General features: G+C 43.5%; 1 protein-coding gene across 3 annotated transcripts in view; it reads left to right on the top strand.

Moving 5' to 3' along the window:
* Nucleotides 1–1,316: 1,316 nt before the first annotated feature.
* Nucleotides 1,317–23,367, top strand: part of RASAL2 (RAS protein activator like 2) — a 187,249-nt gene continuing 165,198 nt past the window's right edge. The window contains exon 1 of one of the 3 annotated variants that reach the window (XM_040610596.1): nt 1,317–1,535. In XM_040610596.1, the coding sequence (XP_040466530.1) occupies nt 1,373–1,535 (163 nt within the window). In that variant the 5' untranslated portion in view covers nt 1,317–1,372. The remainder of the gene's footprint in view (nt 1,536–23,367) is intronic. The other 2 variants (XM_040610597.1, XM_040610598.1) reach the window with 2 other exon arrangements.

A 23,367-nucleotide genomic window follows, 5' to 3' on the forward strand; every position in this document is an offset into this window, starting at 1 on the left:
AATAAAGACAAATTGTTAGCCCCTTTGTACTGATGCAGAAGTTGTGTAAGGAGATGAGTCCCTTGGACACAGCCCCTGCTAAGGAAGTTAATCACTGAATCTGCACGCTGGGATGAATTTACTCAGATCGTGTTGATCACGGACAGGCACAAACTCAGACCAAGAGATTGCAGGGCAGAACTCAGATTAAGTTGAACCCTTTGACCACCCTCCCTGAAAATTCAAGTTACAATACTGCGATTTAAAAAGCGTTGTGGGATGCACACTATATTCACAGGTATTTTATTCTGGATTTTTAAAGAGCGTGTACCTTAAAGCACTGGGAGCTTCACCAAAAAAAAACCCAACAACCAAACAACCAAAAACCCCAGAAAATTAAAAGCTGGTGTACTCGCGGAGATCAGTAAATGGACATTCAGAAAAAAGCAACCTGCAAGTCGCCTAAATGAAATGGATTTAATCCAGCCCGTCGTCCTTTCTCTCCGGCACATCGCCTTCAAGTGTCTCTGAAAGAGACGGACTGCGTAAGCGCATGAACGATTTACCAGCCCGCACCAGGCATGCTCCGAGGTGCAAACGCTGACAGAAGGGCTGAACCGGGGGAACCCCCCACCTCACGCTGCTTTCCGGGGTACAACCGCCCCCCCCCCCAAGCCCTGAGAGGCGGCCGGCTGGTCGAAGGGCCGCAGCCCTGCGGCGCCCGCGGCTCGGCCCCCGCTGGCTCCCCCCGCCTGCGGGCACGGCCGGCTCGCTCCCGCCAGCCTTCTCCCGCCCCCCCGGGCCCGCCGGGCAGGGGAAGCCGGGCGGCGGCTGCTGCACCGCCGGTGGGGCCGGGCCTGAGGGGACCCCCCCGCCGAGGGCCATTTTGAACCCCCTCGGGGCGCGCCGCGGGAAGCCCGGCCGTAGCGAAGCGGTTCTGGGCAGGAGGCGGCCGCCGCAGGGCTGCAGCCGAGCCGCCGCTGCCCGCCATCCTCCGCCGCCCCCTCTCCCTCAGGGCAGGGGCGGTGGGGGTGTGTGTCCCGGCTCGCTGCCTCGGCGGGCGATTACTCTGGCCTGGCCGAGCCCCGCCGTCCACCGCTGCCCCCGTCCGCGCGGGCGCTCGGCCCGCCACTGCTCGCGCCTGCTCGCCCGGGATGCCGCCGGCGCTGAGGGCGCGGTGGAGCCGCCGCCGCCGCCGGGCGCTGGAGCGGGCGGGCAGCGGCCGCCGCCTCCTCCCGCGCTGACGCAGGGGGCGGGGGGGCCGGGAGGCGGGGAAGGGCGGGGAGGGGCGGGAGGGATGGAGCCGCGCCGCGGCGCGCACTGAGGTGAAGCGAGGCGCGGCGCGGCCGGGGCGCAGCGCGGGCGGCGGCGGCGCCGGGTGCCCCCCCTCAGCATGGAGGCGCCCCCCGCAGCGGCGGCCGAGCCGGCGGCCTGGGCGGCCGAGGCGTTCGCCGAGCCGGAGCTGGGCTCGGAGGAGCTGGAGGCGGCGGGCGGCGCGCTGGACCGCGTCTTGCTGGAGTCGGTCTGCCAGCAGCAGGGCTGGGTCCGCGTCTACGGTAAGGGGGCGCCGGGGGGGGCGGGCCCGGGCCCCCGGGCAGGGCCGGGCCGGGCCGGGCTGGGCTGGGGGGGGGGGGTGCGGCCCGCGGCCCGTTGCCGGCTGTGGTGGCAGGTTGGAAGTGGGGAGCGGCGGAAAACTTCCTGGCCCTAACTTCTTTCTCTTTTTTTTTTTCTTCCCCACTGCCGAAGCTCCCGGCTCCTTCCCCGCCCCTCTCGCGGTGCCGGATCCCGGGGCTCCGCCGCAGCCCGCGCCGTGCCCGCGGCGGCCCCGTTCCCGCCGGTGCCCCGGCCAGGCAGCCCGCCCCGCTGAGCCGCCGCCGGAGCCGGCACCCGCGGGGGGCTGCGGCGGCGGGAGCAGCCGGGCATCCGCACCCGAACCTTTTGTGTCGCCGGGAGTCAAGTACAGGATGCGGGTGCACGCCGGGCTGAGCGCTCGCCGCCTGCCAGCGCCGGCTCTGATTAGTATTAATGAGGGACTGAAGGCCTGGGAGGGACTGATACGGTGGGTCCCGTCGCCCCAGACTTGCTGGTGGGAGTTAAATTGGCACCTTTATTATTTATGAAAAGGATGTTAAAATCTCCGGCAGTCTGGCCGGCGTACAGGACCCAGTGCTGTTTCCCCTTCTTTCCCAAACTCTCCCTGGTATGTAACCTTTTAAAACTAGCTTGATTTATGTGACCGGGCCTCTGGTTTGTTTAGGCTCCCAGCTGAAATGCAGTCAGGCTTAATCTCTCCATCAGCACCTAAATAGTGGAAATTCTGTTTTATCTTTTCCTTGTCTTTCCCTCTTGTTTGTCTTGGTAATCTAACGATAATTACTCCCACGTTTCAGAGTGAAGATCGCTGCAGACAGTGTCTTGTTTTCCCTCCTGTAACAAATTTGACGGTCCATCCTTGAAAAGGCAGCAGTTTTGTCTGCAGGGGCAGTTACTCATGTTACCATTGCCTAATACGATGGAGAGAGAACCTGTAAAAACACTTTCTTTTATCGGTACTTTTTTACATCAGATCCTGTCGTGCTGCTGGTTGTCCCTGTCATCTTCCTCCCCTGCCCTGAACCCCAGGGAGGTTCTCCAGGTTTTCCCTGGCCTGTACAACTAGAAGCAAATGCTCTCAGTTACCCCTATCATTGATCTGTTACTGGTTGCATTGTTCCTGAAACACAGATGACATAAATAAGTTATCTACACCAACTCTGCCGGGTTTCTCGGCTGATGGCAGTTAATTATTGTGAGTACCACCAGCATTAGCCTTTGCACGTATCAGATGAGGAAGATCAAGCTGCAGGTTTTCTGGAGAGCACAGTCTGTGCAAAGACCTTTGTGTTTATTTTGGAAGCTTGAAAAGCTGGTGCAGTGGGACGAGGTTGTCTGTCTGCTTTCTGTCTGGTGCATCAGTGAGCAAAGTTATACTTAGCGCAATTAATTGTAATAGAAGTTTGGGATTTTTAGTAGTTTCCACCGTGTCTACCTTGCCGCTTCTTTGCGGCTTGCTTTTGTTAATCTCAGCCTAATGCTGAGACTCTAAAATGCAGCTTTCTAAAAAAAAAAATAATAAAATTCTCTCTGTTGTTATCAGGGGAAGCTCCTAAGAGAGCAGATTGCCTTCAAATTGTTTGTTTGTTTAGAATACTTACCAAAGGTAAAATGAGACTGTACTTAAGAAGAGGATGTCTGGCACCAGCCTATCTGATTGTTACCCAAGGTTATATCTTGTATGAGTGGAAGCAGGAATGCGGTTTCAAAATTAGCCACAGCAAAAAACATTGCTTGTTGATAAAGTCACATGTTGTGCTGTGTTTGTAGCCTGATGCTAACATGTAGATAAATGGAAAAAAATTCCCTGTGACAGGGCAGCTAGCTCACAGGCTATAAAAATCAGCATAGACTTCAAGCATGTAAAAATACATCTTGTAGCCCAAGGACAATAACTAATTATTCCTAGTCTGTGTTTAAAAACAACTCATTATCTCTCTCCCTCATAAAGAATCTGATGTGTTAGTGTCTTTTCTTCTTCCCTATGAAATAGCAATCGGATTAGCTAGTATTTGTTTATTTCCTCCTGCTTATTAGCCTTTTTTTCTTGCATGAACACATCTGGAGAAGTTTGTGGACAATGAATCAAGCTGAAACTGTGCCATGTTTGTGCACAACTAAATATGGGTTACAAACCTATGAGTGACAAGTGTTATTTATAGGATTAAAAGTAAAGCCTTGCACAGTTGTTTGAGGAACCACAGCAGCACAGGGAAAGAAAACGGGAGCAGAAAGCTTAGCCTTATTGTCTGTATTGTCTGATAAACAATGAGAACACTAACACTAATTATTTCACCATGAATGGCTGGGGGAGGGAAGGAATATCTAGCATATGAAAAGTGGCAAAGCATTTTTCTAGCGTGGCAAGAAATGCAGCTTTTGATGTCATGTCGTTTCTTTTCCATGTGTCTTTACGGAACGTGGACTGCTGCGTTGCAGAGTTGTTCCAAATGAAAGGTGACTGTCTGAAAAATGGCTCAGGGAGTGGAATCGCTCATTTTAAAGAAAGGAGTTCAGCAGTCGCTTAAAGGCGGCTGTTTTTCTGTGCATCTCTCTTACACAGTGGTGCGCCATCCACTCTGTCTTTATCTAAGGAGTTAATTATTGGCATGAGGGGTGCTGGTCCCGTTGCGGAGCCAGTAAAACTTTGTAAGCACAGAGAAAAGAATTTACTAGTAAAGTACCATCATTACTGGTCTCTGTGGCTTGCCAGCAGTATGACAGTGATGTGAATACAGTAGGACTTTACAATGTCTGGGATGTGATTTCAGTGTGACACTGAGGTCTTGTCTGACTTCACTACGAGATCTAAATCATAGTCTGGCTATTTTTGCATTTCCTGCGTTAGCTGCAGTAGTTGAAGTCTAGCTTTTTCATTCTGCGTTTTGGAGGTTCAGCAGCTTCTAGTTAAGGGAATTAGCAAGGACATTATCAAACCATGGAAATACAGTTTCCTTACTGAAGGACAGAGTTTGTAACATAAGCAGTTTCCTCTAACCTGATGTTTGAATAGTGAAGGGGAACAGTAAATTTGCTTGTCAGAGTGATAGGTTTAATTGCTTCTGAAACATGAATCATGTGACTGTTGTTAGATGATGTTTCCAAGAACTAGTTTTGACACACATCTAATGTTTCTGTAAAATACCGTATCAACATGTGTTCTGGATGATGGCTTTCTTTCAGATTGATGGTGTGTGTGTAATGGGTAGGAGGGAAGAGGTGGCTTGCCTGGATTAATGCTGTGATTTTTTTTCTGTGTACAAGGGATAACTGACTGTTGAAAGCATCCACCAGTGTTTCAAGGTCTTTTTCTCTGCTCTTTGAAACAGACTTTGGGAGGAGGAGGAGGCAGGGGAATAACTGCATTTACAGCATTCTCAGTGCTATCTGTGAAAACAGAGCAATTATATTGCTTGGTGTGGTTGACTGAACATTCATGGATTTTGTAGCAATGAATTATAAAGCCAGAATCGCAGCATTGTTGTGAAGTGTTGCATGTGATGGGGACAGAATTGGATTTTGCCTGACTTACAGTCTGTGTCTAAACAGGTTGTAAACTTCTGTAACAGAAGTTGTCAATTTAGTCTCTAATGTGCATGCTCTAAGCTCAGGGCAAACGCTCGTGCTAAAATTTCAAAATGTGAATTGCTCAAATATGTAGAAAATAGCATGGGGAAGAGTGTTCTTGAATGTTCATCCTGCAAATAGACGTTGTTGCTCTGGGCCTTATCTGGACTAGGAAATGTCTTTCTCTTTTAGCAGTGGTGCTAAAAGATGATAGCAGTTGTATGAACGCGAGCACAGGTCGGACATGGACATTTTCATCACCTTGTCCTCTAATCCTCTGAGCAGTTTGGAGACATTCCTCGCTGCCAGAATGAGCCTCCTCATCCCTTCTTTCCTGGCAGAAAGAGAAGGCTCTTCAAACACAGGCTTGAAGGGCTCCATGTTTTTTCATGGGTATTGATCTACAGGCAGAGCTTTGCTGGCTCTGACTGCAGAAAAAGCCCTAGACCCAGTGCAACCAGACAGAAACGTCTCTTGGCTGCCTCAGACCTGAGTTGCAGGCCTTTAAGTATTGGGCCTCAGAAAATACTAGACTCATGCTCAAGACTGAAGCCACAGCAACGCACAGTGTCATGTGGAGATTAAAAAATAGCTGTGGCTCGAGCACTGAAGAGGAGCATCTCCTAATCATGTGAAATTCAGTTCAAAAGCCCAATTTCTGTCAGTTATCCATTCCAGCAATCTATCATCTGCTTTGCTCAGCTCTTGCATCAATGACTCCAACTCTGTTCTCAGAGTTTTCTGGTTCTGTACAGCTTGCCTCTCTGCGGCTCTGTAGGTAGCTTGATCCCTCCCCCCCTTTTTTTTTTTTTTTTTTTGCTCTTCTTCCACTGCTTGCAGTTGTACCTAAAAATGCAAAGATTATCCATTTCCAAACCATCTCACTTGGGGTGAGCAGCAACAGGTTTTGATAATGAATAGCATGTCATTGTCAGCACATCACCTCCTTCCAGCGCTGCTCGTGCTGTTGGCCAGCTTTTTCCGAGGTGCTCATGGGAGGATGGTGAGTGAGAGCCTTGACCCTCCCCAGGGTCCACCCGAGCCGGTGGAGATCCCACCAGGTGGCGGCATCTTCATTGCGGTGGTGCAGGAGCTGCTGCGGGTGCCAGAGGCTGCCTGAAGCAGGCTGGGGGATAGCGTCCTCCACTTCAGAACCTTATCACTCATCTCCAGAAGCTCAATTAAAAAGTAATCTGGAGGCTGTATAACAAGGGGTAGGTAAGAAGGGTGTATTTAATGTAAAAACCAAAAAAACACTCATAACGTTGAAGCGGCAAGGCAATCTGATATAATTGAGGGGTGGCTGTTACAGCTGTGGAGGGTTTTCTTCTTGAGATGCGTGCAGGTAGTGTAGCTGGGCTACTGTCTGCTGCTGCACTTATGTGTGCTCATAATTCCTTGCAGGAGATCGTTTGCTGTTCTGAAGACCTTAATGGGAGATAAGCTGAAGGTGCAGATGAGACCCTTGGAAAGCTGGAAGGAAGCTGAAGAGCTGCACAGCATGTCTGGGCAGGCAGCCTTGTATTGGGAAGCGTTCATGAGCATTTCTTTCCCTTTAGATCAATAGGCTTGTTTTTAACTCTCCTAGAAAGCTGGTGCAGAAGCAGGCTTGGAGGATAAACCTTGTTGGGCCAGGAAATGTCATTTCCCATGCGTTTGGGCAGTGCTGCTATAGTGATACACCTTCAGGTACCGCTGCAGTGCATTAGGTACAAATGCTAAATAACGGAAGCAGAAAGCTTTTTTTCATTTTGTTGAGATGATAAACAACAATGATTTCTGGTTGGTGCCCCATTGTAAAAGGTAGAGTTTAATCAAAAACAAGTTTTAATTGACTGCGTTTGCTACAGATTAAACAACAGGCAGGTGTGGACAGAGATACTGCTTTTCCTTGCCAGCCAGCAGCAGGGAATATCAAAAGATGCGACTGAAGTGCTCTTACAGGTGATCTGCTCGTACCTGCTGTATGACAGCTGCTCTCATAGCTGGTTTTGACTGCAGGGAACTCTTGCAAGTGCATAGGGGGTGCATTAGGAGTCCTCTGCTACCACAGCTATGGCGTGTCTGCTTACTTTCTTGTGTATTTGCAGTGGTGATTTGGAGTGCAGCTGGGGGCTGGTTATGGCCTGTTTTCTTCTTTGTTGCTTTTCTCCCAAACTTTATTGCAGAATTAGCCCTTTGACGTTCAGTCTGTTTGCCTATCCTTTTTTAAGGAACATGGATGTTAATTTATGCAGGAATGGATTTTTTACAATTTTTTTTTTTTAGGAGTTTTTAGCTGGGCTCTTTCAGCTGCCTGTGTTGTTGCAAATGTTGCCTAGGTTACTAATTTATTAAGTCACTTAAATATTTGAAGTCATCAACAATATTAGAGTGTGTTGGGGAAAATGAGGATGGCATTATTTTAAAACAGTAGTTTCCTGACTCCTGTATTTCAGTCACACTATTTATCTCTGGCTGAACATTTTCATGTGGTGCTGTTTCCTATTTTTAAACAATAGAGGAAAAAAAGGGAAGATAAGAGGAGCATAACTGTGACCCATTGACTTATTATGAGATCATGGGTTCCTTTCAACCGATATTTATAGTTTTTTTTTAAAAAATAGCTGAGATTTCAGCATTTTCTGGCATGTATGCCTTTTTAGCCCCAAGGTCACAGAGTTAAGCTCTCATCTGAATTCTTTCAAAATCCTCTGTAAAAGCACATAGTAGTCATGGAAATAAGATTTGTATCTGCAAGGAAAGTAACCAAGTGAAAAAAAAATTACTGTGTTTTGGTTTGTAAACTTCTCACAAAGTCCTCTTTTGTGTTTTGACACCCCCCCAATCTCAGAAGGCCTTTATAAAAGTGATCAGGAGGGAATGACATTTGTTAATTCTCTTTAATGGTGTTTCAAAAGGTCACGAAACTGTAGAAAGGCTCTTCTCCAAGTTTCAGGATTATTTTTAATTATAAAGCAAGTTGGAGTAGTGCAAGTAATGAGCTCTTGGAGGTGAAGGGGGTCTTTGCACTTAAGTAAATGTAAAACCAAGTCCTGGATTTAGATCCCTTATTATCTAAAGAGACTACTTTTTTTTTTTTTTTTTTACAGCTGGGAATACCCTATTAAAAATTAGCTCTTACACTGCAAGAACTGGCAGGCACTTAGTTAAACACATTAATTCTGCAAACTGTGGGAAAACGACACCCATTTCAGCAGATGTGCAATGCGTCTGGTGTAGATTTGCATAAGAATGCATATGCTTCTCTGTTAGTTTCTGGCTTGATTAAAACTTGCAGGCACCTTTTCCCTTCCTGTGGTGCTGTGTCTGCATTCTTGGACATTAGCGGTTTAATTGAAAAAGCCCCATTTTCTTCTGTGTTAAGATAATTAGTTTTATTTACGCAGTACTGCACGGTAGATGCGCTTGGCGTTTTACAGACAGAGGCTGCTTTGCTTGCCTTCTGGAATTTGTAGCCTGGACCATAGAAGAAAGGAACCGGCAGAGATGAAAAATGGCAAATGTGTTTGGAAGTGGATGGAGGATTATGTGGCAGAGTATCAGGAGGTGGGAGGGGATTGTGTCTATTGAGTCCTTGCTTCCAAGGAGGTCTGGGAATGGAATCAGTACTGTGGTTGAGAGAATGAGAAGTGTTTGGGAACCTGTGACTAAAAACCATCACCCATCTCTTGGACTTAATCCTTCCCAATGTTGGGATTTCATGTAACAGTCCAAAAGATTGAGCAGAACCTCTGCACCTCGGTCCCGTTCCCAATCTGGATGGTACAAAAAAAGCATAGAAAATTCTTTCAGGTAGACAATAGATACTGTAGCATTACCTGAGAGAGCTTTCCATGCTCTGAGTAGCAGGGCATTTTAGCAAGGTGCGGGGAGGCAGGGTATTGTAAAAGATGAGAACTTGGATTTTTGACTTGGAAGTTTCTGATAAGGAGAGAGAAACTAATTAGGAAGTGACATTTTGCATAGGTGTGACAGATATTGGATGCCCACCACCCCGATCCATGGCTTTGGGAGAAGAGGTTTTGTGTCAGGGCTGTTTTTAGGGTTTGGGTTGGTGGGGTTTTTGGCATGAAGGAATGAAAGACAATTTAGCAGTATTCTAGACAAAGCTTAATGCTCGAGGAATGCCGGTCTGGAGCTGTGCTGCCCTGTCTCCTGCTGGCAGTGGTTTTTTGTAGGCCTGGTAGCCAGCGGAGCACTTTTGGGTTGGCCAGCACCAGAGGGAGTGTTACCTTGCCAGATGAGAAGTGGTTGTATTGCCTGCATGCAGCAGCTTTAGCTTTGTCATTTTATCAGGGACAAAGTATTTATTGGTGTGGAGGTGAGAAGGAACGGGAGGAAATACCCTTGGTAGGGGTTGGTGGGACTGAGCTGTCGCTGGATGGCAGTGAGCCAGCTTGCACCCTTAACGGCTTCAAGCTCTCCTGCAAGAGGACTGATGCCCCCCAGCTCTAGAATAGCAGTGTTTTGTTTAGGCTGAATAAGTTGGAAAGCCTAGAAATTAATGCCATATCCGTTTTTTGGGATATCCTTCACAGAAGAACTTTAAGTGACTACATGGAATATAACAGTGTAGCTGCATTTTTCCTCTTAGGAAACACATCTCCTTTTGCCAGTGAGGGTTTGAAGGAAATATAAATGGGACTGGTACTTCTTTAGGGATTTCTTTTCCATAGTTGGTACTTGTATGACAGGTAGAGTTAAAAACCTGCTTGCTTTCTCTGGTTTCTCATTACTTGAGTCAGTGGATTGGCTTGAGATAAGCAGAGGTAATTCACACCCTCATTTAGCTGACTCTTTAGTACACTGATACCCGTTTCAACAAGATAGGCTACAGATGCTGTGCTAGTCAGCACAGCCTATCCTGTGAGGCTTTGAGGAAAATGTGTGGAAAATAGCAGTGGCTGGGAGGGCTGAATCCAGTTCTTGAATTCTTTAGGGAATGAAATGATCACTTTGCTTCAGTTTTGGGTACCATTTTGTCACAGCAAATGGTGACTGCTCTATTAGCAATTTCTTTGCTGCCCATTGGGGTAAAAGAAGGAAGGATCAGTTCCACTTTCACCATTCATTGCCTTGCCATGTCAGTGCATCCAAAGCATTAATGGTTTTATTTGAGAGGGCTGCTGTGAGCTGGGAAGGTGAAGAAACGAGGCACAAGCACGTCAGATAACTTGCCCAAGGACTTAGGAGAAACTTGGCAACAGAGGTCAGATCTCCAGAGACATCTACAGTGCGTTGCTTGCATACTTGAGTTGCACTGCTTCATGTTTGGGATACCTTTAAGCCTGCTACTGTACTTGGATCCTCTTGTGACTATTAATAATCCTCTCAAATACCCTATTAGCTGCCAGATCTGTATGTCAGTGGGGCAAGATGCTCTCAGAGAGGAAGCTTTCGTTCAGTTGATTGTCTGCTCTACTCCCTGCCCACCCTGTCTCCCCCCTCCCCCCCCCCCAAAAAAAAAAAAAAGACCACCAAAAAACCCCCAACCAAAAACCCCAATGGTGAAGTTCTGTTGACCTTCAAAATGTAATAAATTTATCTCATTACAGTGATAGCAGGCTGGACTGCTGGTATGTAGGAGTGTGGATAGCTGGCATTGATTACCTTAATTTGTGGACAGGGCAAGGTGTTCGATTGAATCATTATTTCCAAGTAGGTGACTTCACTGTTGACTGGGGGAGGAAAATATATTGTGGATTGAGACTGGAAAACCATAGAGCAAGGATTAAATGACCTGAAGCTCTAACATCCTTTCCATGGCATGTGAGACCCTGTGCCACTGTGTTGGCTTTGCCAACGGTTGACTGATCCATAGTAGTTTTCCATGTTAGTTTGGTATTTTATCTTGATATGCAAGAGTACAGTGCAGTACAGGCACTATGACAGAAGAGGAGACAAAAAGCTTCCTGAAAAGATGTTTATTTACATTATGAGGTTATACCTCAGGCTGTACAGACAAGCTGCTGCCTTTGCTGTCTTTCCTAGCTTGCTTGGGTATACTGGAACACGTACATCACGTGCTAAAAGTACAATGTGCTCACGCTTGCTAAGAAATCATCAGACTTCCTCATCAAATAATACCAAGCATTTGCTATTTTGAGGTAGGTTTCTGTAACTATTTTCTATCTTTTTGTTAAGCATGGTAGGTAGTTGATAAGTCTCTTGGAAAATAAGAAATCAGGAAAAATGGAGTGGTATTACCAAAACAGAAATAGAGAGCTATGGCAAAAGGCTGTGGTGTTTAAAGAAAATAGTAGTACTTAAAAAACCCAGCATCCTTTTGAATCGGTCTTGAGAAGATTTATCTTCTAGGTGGCATAAGCTTATGGACCCTCTTTCGCTCTTGCTGTCTGGCAGCACTTGTGTAGGATGCTGGTGAGATGTGGGGTGATTGATTACCCCGCTGAATGGATTTCATGGGCTTCTTCCTTAACTCCTTCCATTAGCTAAGGCCTTGCTCACTGAAGTTTTCAAATGGCCTAAACTCCTTGGAGGTAATGAGTTTTATATCCCATATAGTAAGGTAGCAAAAAAGTTTTATGGTCTTGCCATAAATATTTATGTCAGTTTTCTTTCACATGCCCTTGGCTGGTGACTCCTGCTTAAAGAAGCCCCTGTGGTTGTTCACGTCAAGGTCTGTAAGTAGTGTCGAAGCAGTGTGAACTGAGGCTGTTTCAAACCAAACTCTTCTCATTCTGATTCCAGTTGCTGCTAGTTTCTCAATTTATAACCATTAAGTCATTATAACCATTAAATCAAATTAAGGAAGAAAGCCTCTATTTTTTTTTTTTGTCAGCCTAGACAAGCTTTATAGACGGAAGTTAAGCATTTTCCGCTCTAATTTCTTTTCTTTTTTTTGGACTTGCTAATAGGGAAGTCAGGAATGTGAGGTAAACAGCCTCTGTTCGCTGAAATGATGAATGTGTAGGAGAAAGGAAGGATGATAAGAGGGAAATGAATATTTTTGATTCCAGCCCAGTGATGGAAAGGAGAAGTTTGCATGCTGTAAATATGAAAATACATCTGGAACTTTAATGGAAAAAAATTTTTTGAGAGGAATGCAGTAACAATAGTTTAATAGCTAAGTGGTATGAGCATGCATTAATCTTCCCTATACCGGCACAACTTCCTTTCTGCTGTTTCTTTGTCAGAACACATGACTTTTTCTGTGTTAAAAAATAGAAAAGGTTGAAAATAGAAAACTGTCTGAAAATGTAGTACAGCTATCAAGGATAAATGTTTAGTGCAAGAGCAACATTCACCTGAAGCCTTGTGTCTCAAATTTATGTAGATCCTGACTTTATAGGGTGTTAGGCCAGTTATCTCAAATTGTATGTTTTCCTAATTTGGGTTTAATAGCTCTCCTGCCATCTTTAACTTAATGCTCTGAAGGAGGAGGCATCCAGTCATGCGTAATTTTTACCTATACGAGCCAGAAAGCAATTGCGAATTATCCATAAGCAACTAGAAAGAAGTTATCTCCTTAGTTCTATATTGTGACTCTAAACATTTCTTTTAAAATATATTTTAAGCCCTGTCTATACAATGAATTTGAAGTGCAGAAGTTGTTACTGTCAAGAGAAAGTAACTGTTTTCATTGCAGTGGTCCATCTCTCTGCTTTGAATGAGTTTGAAGCCTGGACACAGAGAGTGCTCTAATGGGAGTTAAGGTAGCTTCCCGTGTGAGTAGGTAGGTGTTCCTATAAATAGCTGCCAAGAATTAAATTGACCTACTTCTTCCTTGCTGAAAAACTACTTGCTATGATTGCAGGTTACATTAGCTGGGATGTTTCACTAACATTTTGGGGAAAAAAGTTGAGAGTGGACTGATGGACCCTAGTTTTCTGTGCGTTTGGGCTTACGACCTTGGACAGCCAGCTCTGCAGGATTAGCAGAGGTATCCGCTGGCCCGCTGTCCAGGCCACGAGATCTCTTGGCTGACATCCATCCACTTGTAGAACATAACCACCACATCTGTTTACAGATAAATCTGTACCTAGATGGCTCTAAGATAACTTTGGGATGGATCTTAAATTAAAACTGCGGTGAGGGGGGTTGTTGGGAGTGTGTGTTATATCCAATAACATAAATCTTTGCTGTCAAGGTTGCTATTGTTGTTGATGGAGTTTAGAAGGGTTATCATGAGTTCAGTCTAAAAAGCATGCAATTATGTTTATAAAACTTCGAGCAGCTTTGCAGGAGAATTGCAAAGGAAATGCTGTAGTGTGTCACTTATTGTGTACTTATATTTCATCCATGGAATGGCTTACCAGTTGAAATGTTCTAGCCGTACTTTTGATGTCCATTTATAATAACCACCCGATTCTATAGCTGACACAGTATCCCTCCCTGTTTTGTTTCCATACTTCATTGATGTGGCTTCTGGTGACCTACTTTCACCGCTTTAAGGTTGCTTTTTTCATTCCCTTCCAAAAGGAAGTGCCATCCATGAGAAATGTTGAAAGCTTACTAGCCAGTTTTTAATACTGGTAGGTGGAAACTTGGACCTGACTGAGTGGCCTTCCACTTACACCAAGGGTAGATGACATGAGTGACTCTTAGGTACTTTCCTTACTAAGCCCTGTTGCTAGTCATTTTGAGACTCACCTGGAGGTGGATGTTTGTGGAGAATTAGGGAAGGAAATGGCTGTATTTCCTTGGAGCTCTCATTACTCATGACTGAATTGGTTAGCCCTGTAACTCCAAAGGCATTGCATTTGCGTCTTGTCCTTGCAAGGGGTCAGCAGTATGTCATGTGCTTATTACTTAAGCACTTGCACAGCTGGAGGAAGGAACATCCCAGTTCTTACTCCTTTTGCTCATTCAGGGGTATTCTTCCTTAGCATAGCTCCTTGTGGTTTTTTTCTGTAATTTCCACTGGTGGTGATTCAGCTCAAGGCTTAGCTGTATCTCTCTTCAATTAGTGGTGCTTTTGCTTTTTATATGGGGCATGAGGTATGTGCTTACTTATTTGTGGGGACACTTAAAGAACTGGTTAATATGATGCAGATGTGCAGTTTTAAGCAGATACATGGCATTTAGCTAAGTCTTGTGGAGGGAATGATACCTCAAGGTATTATGTATCATCGGAAAAAAAAATAATTCACTTCTGTAATTTCACAAAGTGGTCGTAGGTTAGCATTTGTAATCATAATCTCATAAGACTTGCTGCTTTGCCCCCTGCTCCATTGCACTTGAGTGTCATGTTGGTATAAACACTGGTTATGCTAAAGAAAAAATCCACACCAGTCTTTTTCCTGGAACCTTGATGGCTTTTTGGTTGCCAGCAAAGAGTAGCCAGATCTTTTGTGCGTGTGCTTCTGTTATAAAATGAGTATGCTGTTAATTGTAAGTGCACAGTTTTTGCCTGGAACAGCAAAGAAAGCCACGAGGGAAATAGTTTGTGTGTGTGTGTAAATGTCAAAGGAATTTCAACAAAGGTGATGTCCAGATCCCATTAGGATCTGGAGATGAACTTGTCTTCACTGCACTGGTGCTCAGTGTGCAGTGCCCGGAACCCTCATAAGAAAACCTTTAGTAGAAGATGAATGAAGGTCTTAAACTAGCAAGAGATGTTCACTGGTGGTGCAGGTAAGAAGGCACGTGAGGAGAAAGATCTTCTTGTCACCCACTGTTGTAAGTAATACACGTTGTGCCTTTCCTTGTTGCCTTTGTCATGTTTAACTGGACATGGGCATGTGGGCTGGTAGGAACGTGAGGTAGAGGTATGCTTCTCAAGGGAGTGCTAGAGGAGTTGAAGGGGGTAAAAATTTAGCTAAAAGTAGCTGCGTTTGAGTCTCTTGCCTCAAAAGGCAAGCCTAGGGCATCGGACTGAGCGTTACCAGGGCTCTGAGGTGAAGGGAACTGCATGTGGTTAGTGAGAAAATGAAGAATTCAGCAAATGTTGTGAATGCAAGCTGCAGTCTGGTGGCAACCTGTGTTACCCAGTAGATTGCTGGATAGACCAGCTATTTCTCCATGTTTCTTGCCAGCAGGATATTGGGTGAAAGGGGGGTGGTGCTATTTTTCTTGGAAGCAAGCTCGGTACAGAGGCCACATTAGTCCAGAGGCGTGAGATGTTAAAGTTTACAGTGGTTTGCCATTTTTTTAGGATGTTCTTTTTCTCTGGTTGAAATATACAGTAAGGCAGGTGAAAAGACTGAAAGCTACTGATTTTTATACTTTACTTTTTAAAATACTGTCTTTCATCAGCAGATAGGAAACAATGCAAATTATTCTCCAACACGTGCAGATGCATTTTGTTGCTTGGAAGCTGAGCAGGAGCTTTGATAAATTATCAGCATCTGATTCCAGAGCTCTGACAGTCTGCAGCCTCCTTAATATTCTGATGAGCCATCGTGGGTATTATTCCATTGCATTTTTTTCCCCTTTTGTATTCGTGAAACCCATATTGCAATCTGAATGCTCCTGGTTTAGGATTGAAAGAGATGCTGGTGGGCTCTATGCTTTGCTCAATTTGCCTTTGACAACAGAGCAGTGGAGAGTGGATAGCATGATTCTTCTCCTTGCCTGCCCCATGCCTCCCCCCCACCCCCAGTAGTACAAATGCAGCCTGAATGAGAAGCAACTTTGAAAATTGTAGAGTTATTTTCTGTTCTGTTCGTAATTGTGTCTTTCTAATATTAAGAATATCAAGGCACATAAATTATTCATGCCAGGAAGAAATCCTCAATAAAATTTTCTTAAGAAGAAATGATGGCACTTCGGGGGGACGGACGGGACATTTTGCCTCTAAAGACTTTGAGCAACTCTGCTCTGGATTCTCTGGCAAGTGTACTATTCCAGTGACAGCTTATCTTTGGAAATAACTGCAGTTTAATTTACATGTGTCTTTTAAAATGTAGCTTGCTTACCCAGATGGCAATTAGATTCAAGTTAATGGTAATGTAAAACAGCAGGATCTAGAGTAGCTCTCCAGCCTAAGGGCTGACCATTTTTACCATCCATCTGTTTTCCAAATGATTTATTTCATTTTCCCACTTGGTTTCGTTGCCTCACCCCTCAGTTTCATTCTTGCTGCTCGCAGTACAGTGTGGGAAGAACAGCTGCACTTAGCAGCTCCAATAAATTACTTTATTAGAATTAGAATTGTGTCTGCGTTACACTAATACCAAATGTCTTGGTTCATCTTGTAGCCTCTAAAACAGATAGTCATCATTTCCACGCTGCCGGCTTACAGTGGGGAAAGACGGCTCCAACTCAGCCCCCTGGATAAATGGGGATACAGTGAATTGCATGCTGCCACTGGGCGATTTGTTTAGCTTTGTCAGCAGCCAGACATGTCTTATTCACCACTTATTATATGTTGAGCACAATATGCAGGAGGAAGGACATGCTTTCAAACAGCTCGGGAATAAGGATGAGCTACCTTTCTGTCAAAATGATGTTACAATGTCCTTATGCTGCGTTTCTATGTTGAGGATTTAATGTGGAAATTTAGAGGAACAATACAAATGTTACCTTGGGACATAGCAAAACCAATTCCAATTGTCCATCTCAAATGTGCAAGCTCTTTGGAATTCCTTGCTGAGAGAGAGAAAATAAAATGCAAAATCTTAACTTTTCAGGTTTTCCAGTGAAGAACAGTCTAGTGAGTAGGGAGTTACCTTTTTTTGTTGTGAAGCAGCTCACGTTTTGTATAGCAAGATGAAAAACTATTTCTTGCTGCTTCTCCTAATATTTTTAATAGAAATTGGAGTATGTACCAGGTGCAGTAGATTGTGTACAACCCCAGGGAAGCCATACCTGCAGTGTCCTGGAGATGAAACAGAGCAAGCCTTGGACATCAAACTCAACTCCAGGATCTACCTTGCTACTCCAGAGTTGATATGGAAAGCCTGCAGGAGGAGGTGGTGCCTGGAGAGAGGCCTTGTCAACAGGCTTGCTTGCTCAGGAAGAGGATTCAATTTGAAACACTGCCTCTGGGCTTCACTTTGAGGCTTCTCATCTTTTCATATCTGCTGGTTAAATGTGAGCTGCTGTTTTCATTTGTCTGGTCTTTGGATCTGGTTGGTGGAAGCTCGCTGCAGAGCACTGGGGAATCGTCGCTGGAGAAGCACTGTGCCCAAGTGGTGTTACTTCTGAGGGTAGTAGGAAAAGCCATTTTCTTTTCAAGTTTTTCTGATTTCTTATATATTTAATATATAGCTAATGATTTTTTAAAATGAATCTGTGCCTATGGTACACCTGCCATGGGGTCCTAAGCACAATTTCTTCGGTTTTAGAAGTGCAGCCCAAGTAGCATATTAACACTGTTGTAATTTAGTTTGTGAAGGAAGGGCTAAAAAGGGAGGAATTTATGTTGGATGTCTTGTCAACCTTATTTAACATCAGCACTTAAAATATTTCACTAGAACATTTCCACCTTGATCATTAGTAGGTGGATGTTTTTGTGGCTGGTAGACACAAGGTATGCACTTCCATTCACACATCTTTGCCATTGCTTTTTTTCTCTTACTTCAAATACCAGTTGTTTCTTTTGAGTAGTTTGTAGTGGCAGAGTGGATAGAAGAAGTGGGGTTTAATTAAATCTTTCCCAAGGTGTGCCTCTGCCTTAAAGAAGAGAGAAGGTGGTATTTATAAGCAAAATAACACATTTTCAAATGCAGTGTGTGGTTGTGGTTTTTTTGACTGTTCTGATTTTAACTGGCATTCTGTGGGTGAAGTGCTAGAATAAAACCTAGCACCTGCATTCTGTACACTCACTTTAAAGGAAAAGCAGTAAGAAAATACCAAGAAAGATGGGGAAATGAGCAGCAGCCCTAAAAACCTAAACTCTTCCTAATCCCTCCTTTTTTTCTCTTGTGTTACTGCACTCTCAGGAGTTCACAGGCAGCCTGAAAGCAGAAACCAAAGTACTTCAATGGGGATTTGACAAATCCACCTGTCAGTGTCACCAGACAACTGATTTATCATCTTTGACAAGTAGAAAATTGCTTTGACTTGTCTGCAGGACAAGTAAAATTTAGTAATAGTGATGGGGTATTTTAAAAATTGTCATGATCATGTAAATCCTGTTATCTCTGTAACCCAACACTAGCAAGTTCTGAACTGTAAAATGACATTAACTTTTGGGGAGGGGGGGGGAAGTCATGTATTAACAGATAACTGGGTATTTTTCCCCCTCAGTTCATTTTTAAATCCTGTTGCCTTTCAGAGGCTGACATTTCTGTCTCCTGGCCGTATTTCTCTGGTAATAGAATATTGAAGGAGATGCCTTTTAAAGGGAAAAAAAAAAAAAAAAAAGCATGTAGCTACATCACATCATAAAATACAAAAGAAGAAAGTATGCTTAATCTGACAAAGCATCAGTGTTTAGGCTATAAGCTCATTATAAGGCTTGTATAGTAGGAGCTGATTTTTTTTCAAATTAATTTCTATGTATTACCATAATAAACATTTTAATATTATCCTTTCCTTCCCTCATATCCTTAGCAGCTGAATATTTCAGTAAGTTTCTTTCATTGCAGCCTTTATCCCCATCATCCATGCATGATCTGTTTACAAGAATGCTTATAGGTATTTCCAGTTTAGTTTAATGTTTCAGGTTATGCTGCTTTGGCAGTTTCTCTCAGTGCATTTATGCTAACATTTAAGCTGTTTTAGGAAAATACTTGGGGGAATATTGAGACTTTCGTATTTCTAATTTTATTTGATAGGTAAATGCAAAAAAGTCGCGTTGTGTTTATTCTATGTAAATCTTTCAAGTGTCCAGAAAATAACTTGCTGTAGCTAGCATCTAACACCTTGAAAAACAAGGCTTGCACTGTAGCATTTTGTTTGGTATGTTTGTTATTTGCTTACAGTAATAATAAAAGCCTCGTGTTTTGCTGACTGCTGTAACTGAAAGGTTGGGGGAATCTAGAAAGTAGGAGTAGGACACTGTTACACTGCAGAAATTGGTAGGGATTTGTGCAGAACCCAAAACTAATTCCAGCTTCTTAGAAGCTGGTAAAGTTTCAGGGTTTTTGCACCACTTACATTTAGTCTTGCAGCTTAGTATTCTGCTATTGCTTTTCTTCACTCAGTTCGTGAGCAACTCTCTAGAAATGTCCAAAAACTATACTGTACTGATCTAGGCATGGATCGTAACATACATCTGCTGGGATCCTTTATTTGCATCCAAAACCTGTCGAAGTTACTGGCTCAGTTTTTCCTAACAATCTCATGTTCAGCATGTTGTCCACAATTACCCCATCTCTTTCAACACTCCTGCTTCCTGATTGTTCTTCCCCATCAGTAGCTTTGAATATTTCTCCTTTTGCCTCAAGTGTCTTTTTTGTCCCCCGCTCTCTACCAAGCTAGTTGTCGGCAGGTAGCAAGGTGTGGCATTCCAGTTAGAGGTCTTGAAAGCTCTCGATGGGAAGGCTAGATGAGCATTTGAAACCAAATTAAAATTTCCCAGCAAAATGTTAGCTTAATCGTGAATGCTAGTTATGTAAAACCTGATTATTCTCTTTTTCTAACCTGTCTCTCTTCCACCCTTAGTTCCTGCCTGCCTCCCCCCCATCCTTTGTCTGGCCCTGCTGTTGCCTGCTGCTATGCTTTGAGACACACATATGTGCATGCTTTTTTTGAAAACAAGATGCATTAAGTGCAATAGCTAAATTTACTGACCTAAGAAAACCGCAGAAGAATAATTCAGTAATTGTTAAAATCGCCTATCAAACCCTCTGTAATAGAAATAAGGCATGGATAAAATGTGTGATTGATTTTTTTTTTTTTTTTTTTTTTTGCGGTGATTACATTCATTAGTACTGAGGATAGACAGCAACATCTAGATACGCTTTGATTTTTTTTTTCTTTTTTTTTTTTTTTTTGAAGCTCCTTCTTGGTTCTTGGTAAGTGACAGTAATGCTGCTATATTGAGGTTTTTCAGTGGCACCTTGTTAAGAAATTATGTATTCCCAGAACTGTACTATTTTAAAAATGGGGGGTGGAGGATAGTGTGCAAATCAGGAAGTAAACAAAAAGGCTCTGGAATTCCAGTCTGATGCAAAGAGGAACACATTCGTTGCTGCAGGAAGAAATTGTTTCTAAGTTCTAAGAAACTTTAGCGATGCGTAAGCCTGTGACCTGGTACACACTTCAAAAGTGTTTCAACATCAACATGGATACAAGCAGTGAAGATGGAAGATAGGAGCTAAAAGCACCTTTAATGACAATACTGATAAGACCAGAAGAAACAGATTTTGCTGCGAAGGTGAAATGCTTCTTGCACTGGAATTTTAAGCAATGTTAGGTTTTTTTGGAAGTGTTTGAGGAAGACAAAGAAAACGCAGTAGGAGACGTGATAATTAGACAAAGCAGCTCCTTTAGTTCTGGCATGTCACGCCAACCATTAAGTCAGGAGATGTGATGAAAGCAGGTTTAGAAGATTGTTATGCTAAACTTGAGCTGTCATTGCTTTTTTATTTTAGCTGTAATTTTGTCATGTAAAAACAGTGGAGGCATACAAATAGGTACAAGTATTACAGCATTTTAAACGTGCCCTGTTTCCTAGCGATTGGGGTAGGAAGCAGCCACTGCCTGTTGACCCTGCCCCTCTGGATGGTGTTATGTGCCTTGTAGCTGTCATGTGGAATTGAGGAACGTGCTTTTAAAAGTTGCTTTTTGGAGTACTAGTAATAGTATGTTTATGCTCAAATATAAAGTTGTTGATTTTATTGGTTTTGACCCTCATTTCCTATAGAAATGAATGTTGGGTTTTTGTTTGTTTTTTTTTTTTTAACCTAATATGGAGAGAAATCCGTGGCTAGTGAAGACAAAATCTGCTTGGTTTTGAAAATTGACCATCAGGCAGCTACATTTTTTGTTTATTTTAAGCTATGCAACAGATATTCATTCCGTGCTTATTCTGTCCTCAGTTTCAACTTGCAATATCTCAGCTTCTTCCTCATTTACTCTGAATACATCCACATATGAAAAAGAAAAACAGAAAAAAAAAGGTTTGTCTTTCTCTTTGCAAACTCTAAGCCTTTAGTAATGCTGATGCTACTGTTATCACCAGGCTGAAGTTCAAAGGGTGATGCCTAAGTGAGAAGCAAGAAACAGGCAGAGTGTAAAGGAATCAATTGCTTTGGTTTTGTGCTCAAAGCTTTTTCTCAAGTGGGAAAATAACATGCCCTGTTAGAAGTTCAGTAAGCATCCAATCACCAATGTCTGGGTTTGAAGATACATAGTGAGAGAGCAGACTGACAGCCTGACAGAAAAGATGCACGGTGTCTGCTGCTATGCCTGAAATCGTACAGACCTGTTCAGTGAACTGGGTTAAATTTTACCATAGTTTTACTTGTCCAGTTAAACATTTTAAGTAAGTTTTGGCAGCTGCCTTAAGTTACTGTAGATGCGATTGGTGTCTTGGTGTCTTCATTTTTGCCCTGCAGCCTTGTTGATCTGATCGCCCTTTCATAGAGCATCATTAAAAAAAGCAGCCTTATTAGAAAAATGCCAATTTTCTGATGTCCTCTTAATATAGCCTGTGTGCATCTACTTTCTGTAGTAATAGTGTATACAAGCTTGCCTTCACACATGCGCCCCACCCACGGTGTATTATCAGCTGTGGTAGATGAACCAAGAGCAGGGACCCCCGCAGTTCACTCTTCGGGCTCAAGATTTTAGTAGTGACTTATCTGAAGCCTTGCTTGAGTAATGGCTCTGTCAACATTTGCTGAAGTGGATAAATTTTGCTTCCTTGGTCACAGGATACCAGGTCCACTTTTCTGTTAACACTTTTGACTCTCCTGGCTAAAAATCCCTAACGAAGTCATCTACCTGTAGCCAAGTTAGAGACAGATGCAACATGTTTTAATCCTGTCTTCATTGAACAGTATTTTGATTGTATGAGATGGTAACATTTTAATTGCTGTGTGTCTGCTTGGTGTAGATGGGTCACACACACGCTGTATGGCTATTAACGTGCTAAAGGAAAAAATACTTGTATTTCCTCTCTTATGCTTGTGGTCTGGGAGATTGGGGTATTTTCTTTCCCACTTGTCTCCTCCCCAAACTCTCACTTCTTCTAGAAACCGAGAGGTAGACAAGGTATGTCAAAAACTTCCTTCAGGTTGGCTTGCGGTGACCTGCCAGACTCTGGTGGATGGTGCTTTGTAGAACAATTACCTGGATATCTGGGTGCCCTCTTTTAGGATTGAGCCACTACCTCCAAACTGTTCTGGCTCACTGACCCTGCATGGTGTATTTGTAGAGCATTTGCTGCATAAAGGCAGCAAATGCAAATCTACCAGATCCCACATTTCCCAGGAAGAGGCTTTCTGTCACTCTAATTCCCTTATCATAAACACAGCAACTTCAGTTGTCCCTGAATCCTGGCCCATCTGTCTTGGATTTACTTGAATAGTATCATGATTTAAATAACATTCCCTCCGTTTGTGGAAGCAAACATCTATTGCTTCCTCTGCAGGTGGATTGGTGAATATTAGGATTTGCAAAGATAAATGGCATTTTGTTGTGGACTCATACCAGTAGTCCACCTGGCTGCACCTGCTGTTTGAGGCAAAGTGCGGGGAACAAATGAGCAAGTTGACTTACAGGCTCAGAGGAGAGCTAGCATTGCGCTCTCTCTCAAAAGGACGTGTTTATAAATTATTGTTTTCTTAAATTGAGGTGTCTGTTTGAATTTTGAGTTTTATTTTTGGGATCAAATGTTTATCCCAACTCCTTTTCCCCTCTGTTCTTGAGCATTATTCCCCATCCCTGGTAGGGAATAAGAAATAATAATGTGATTCGGCTTGGAGACACATATTTGTTTGAATGCTGTACGGTTTGATTGGGCATCCTTGAACCAAACCTGCCTTTTTTTTTTTAACCTAGCTGGCATGGAGCTAAACTTCTTTTAGCTTGGGAAAGATTAGAGTCCTTAGTATTTGTGCTGATTTCACTGATGGGTGAAACTTGTGTTTTCCAATTTTACAAATATTAGGGGGGAAATCTCCTACTGTGTAACTAGTATGAATAAGACTGAAACCTTTTCTGTAGCTTTCCAGTATCTTTTCTGCTGACAGTTTTTCTTACAGTGATTTTTGCAATACTTTTATATCCACTTTGTTGCTGCCTTGTAGCAACTGTGAGGAATCTTTTAAACAAGGACAGTTTTTAGTGTGTGGGTAGGTTTGAGAAGTTATTAATTCCCAGCCACTTATATGTGCAGGGAAAAAATAGCTTGCGCTTTTTTTTTTT

Source organism: Falco naumanni, chromosome 11 (assembly GCF_017639655.2).
Source record: "Falco naumanni isolate bFalNau1 chromosome 11, bFalNau1.pat, whole genome shotgun sequence".
In the NCBI taxonomy this organism is placed as follows: Eukaryota; Metazoa; Chordata; class Aves; order Falconiformes; family Falconidae; genus Falco; species Falco naumanni.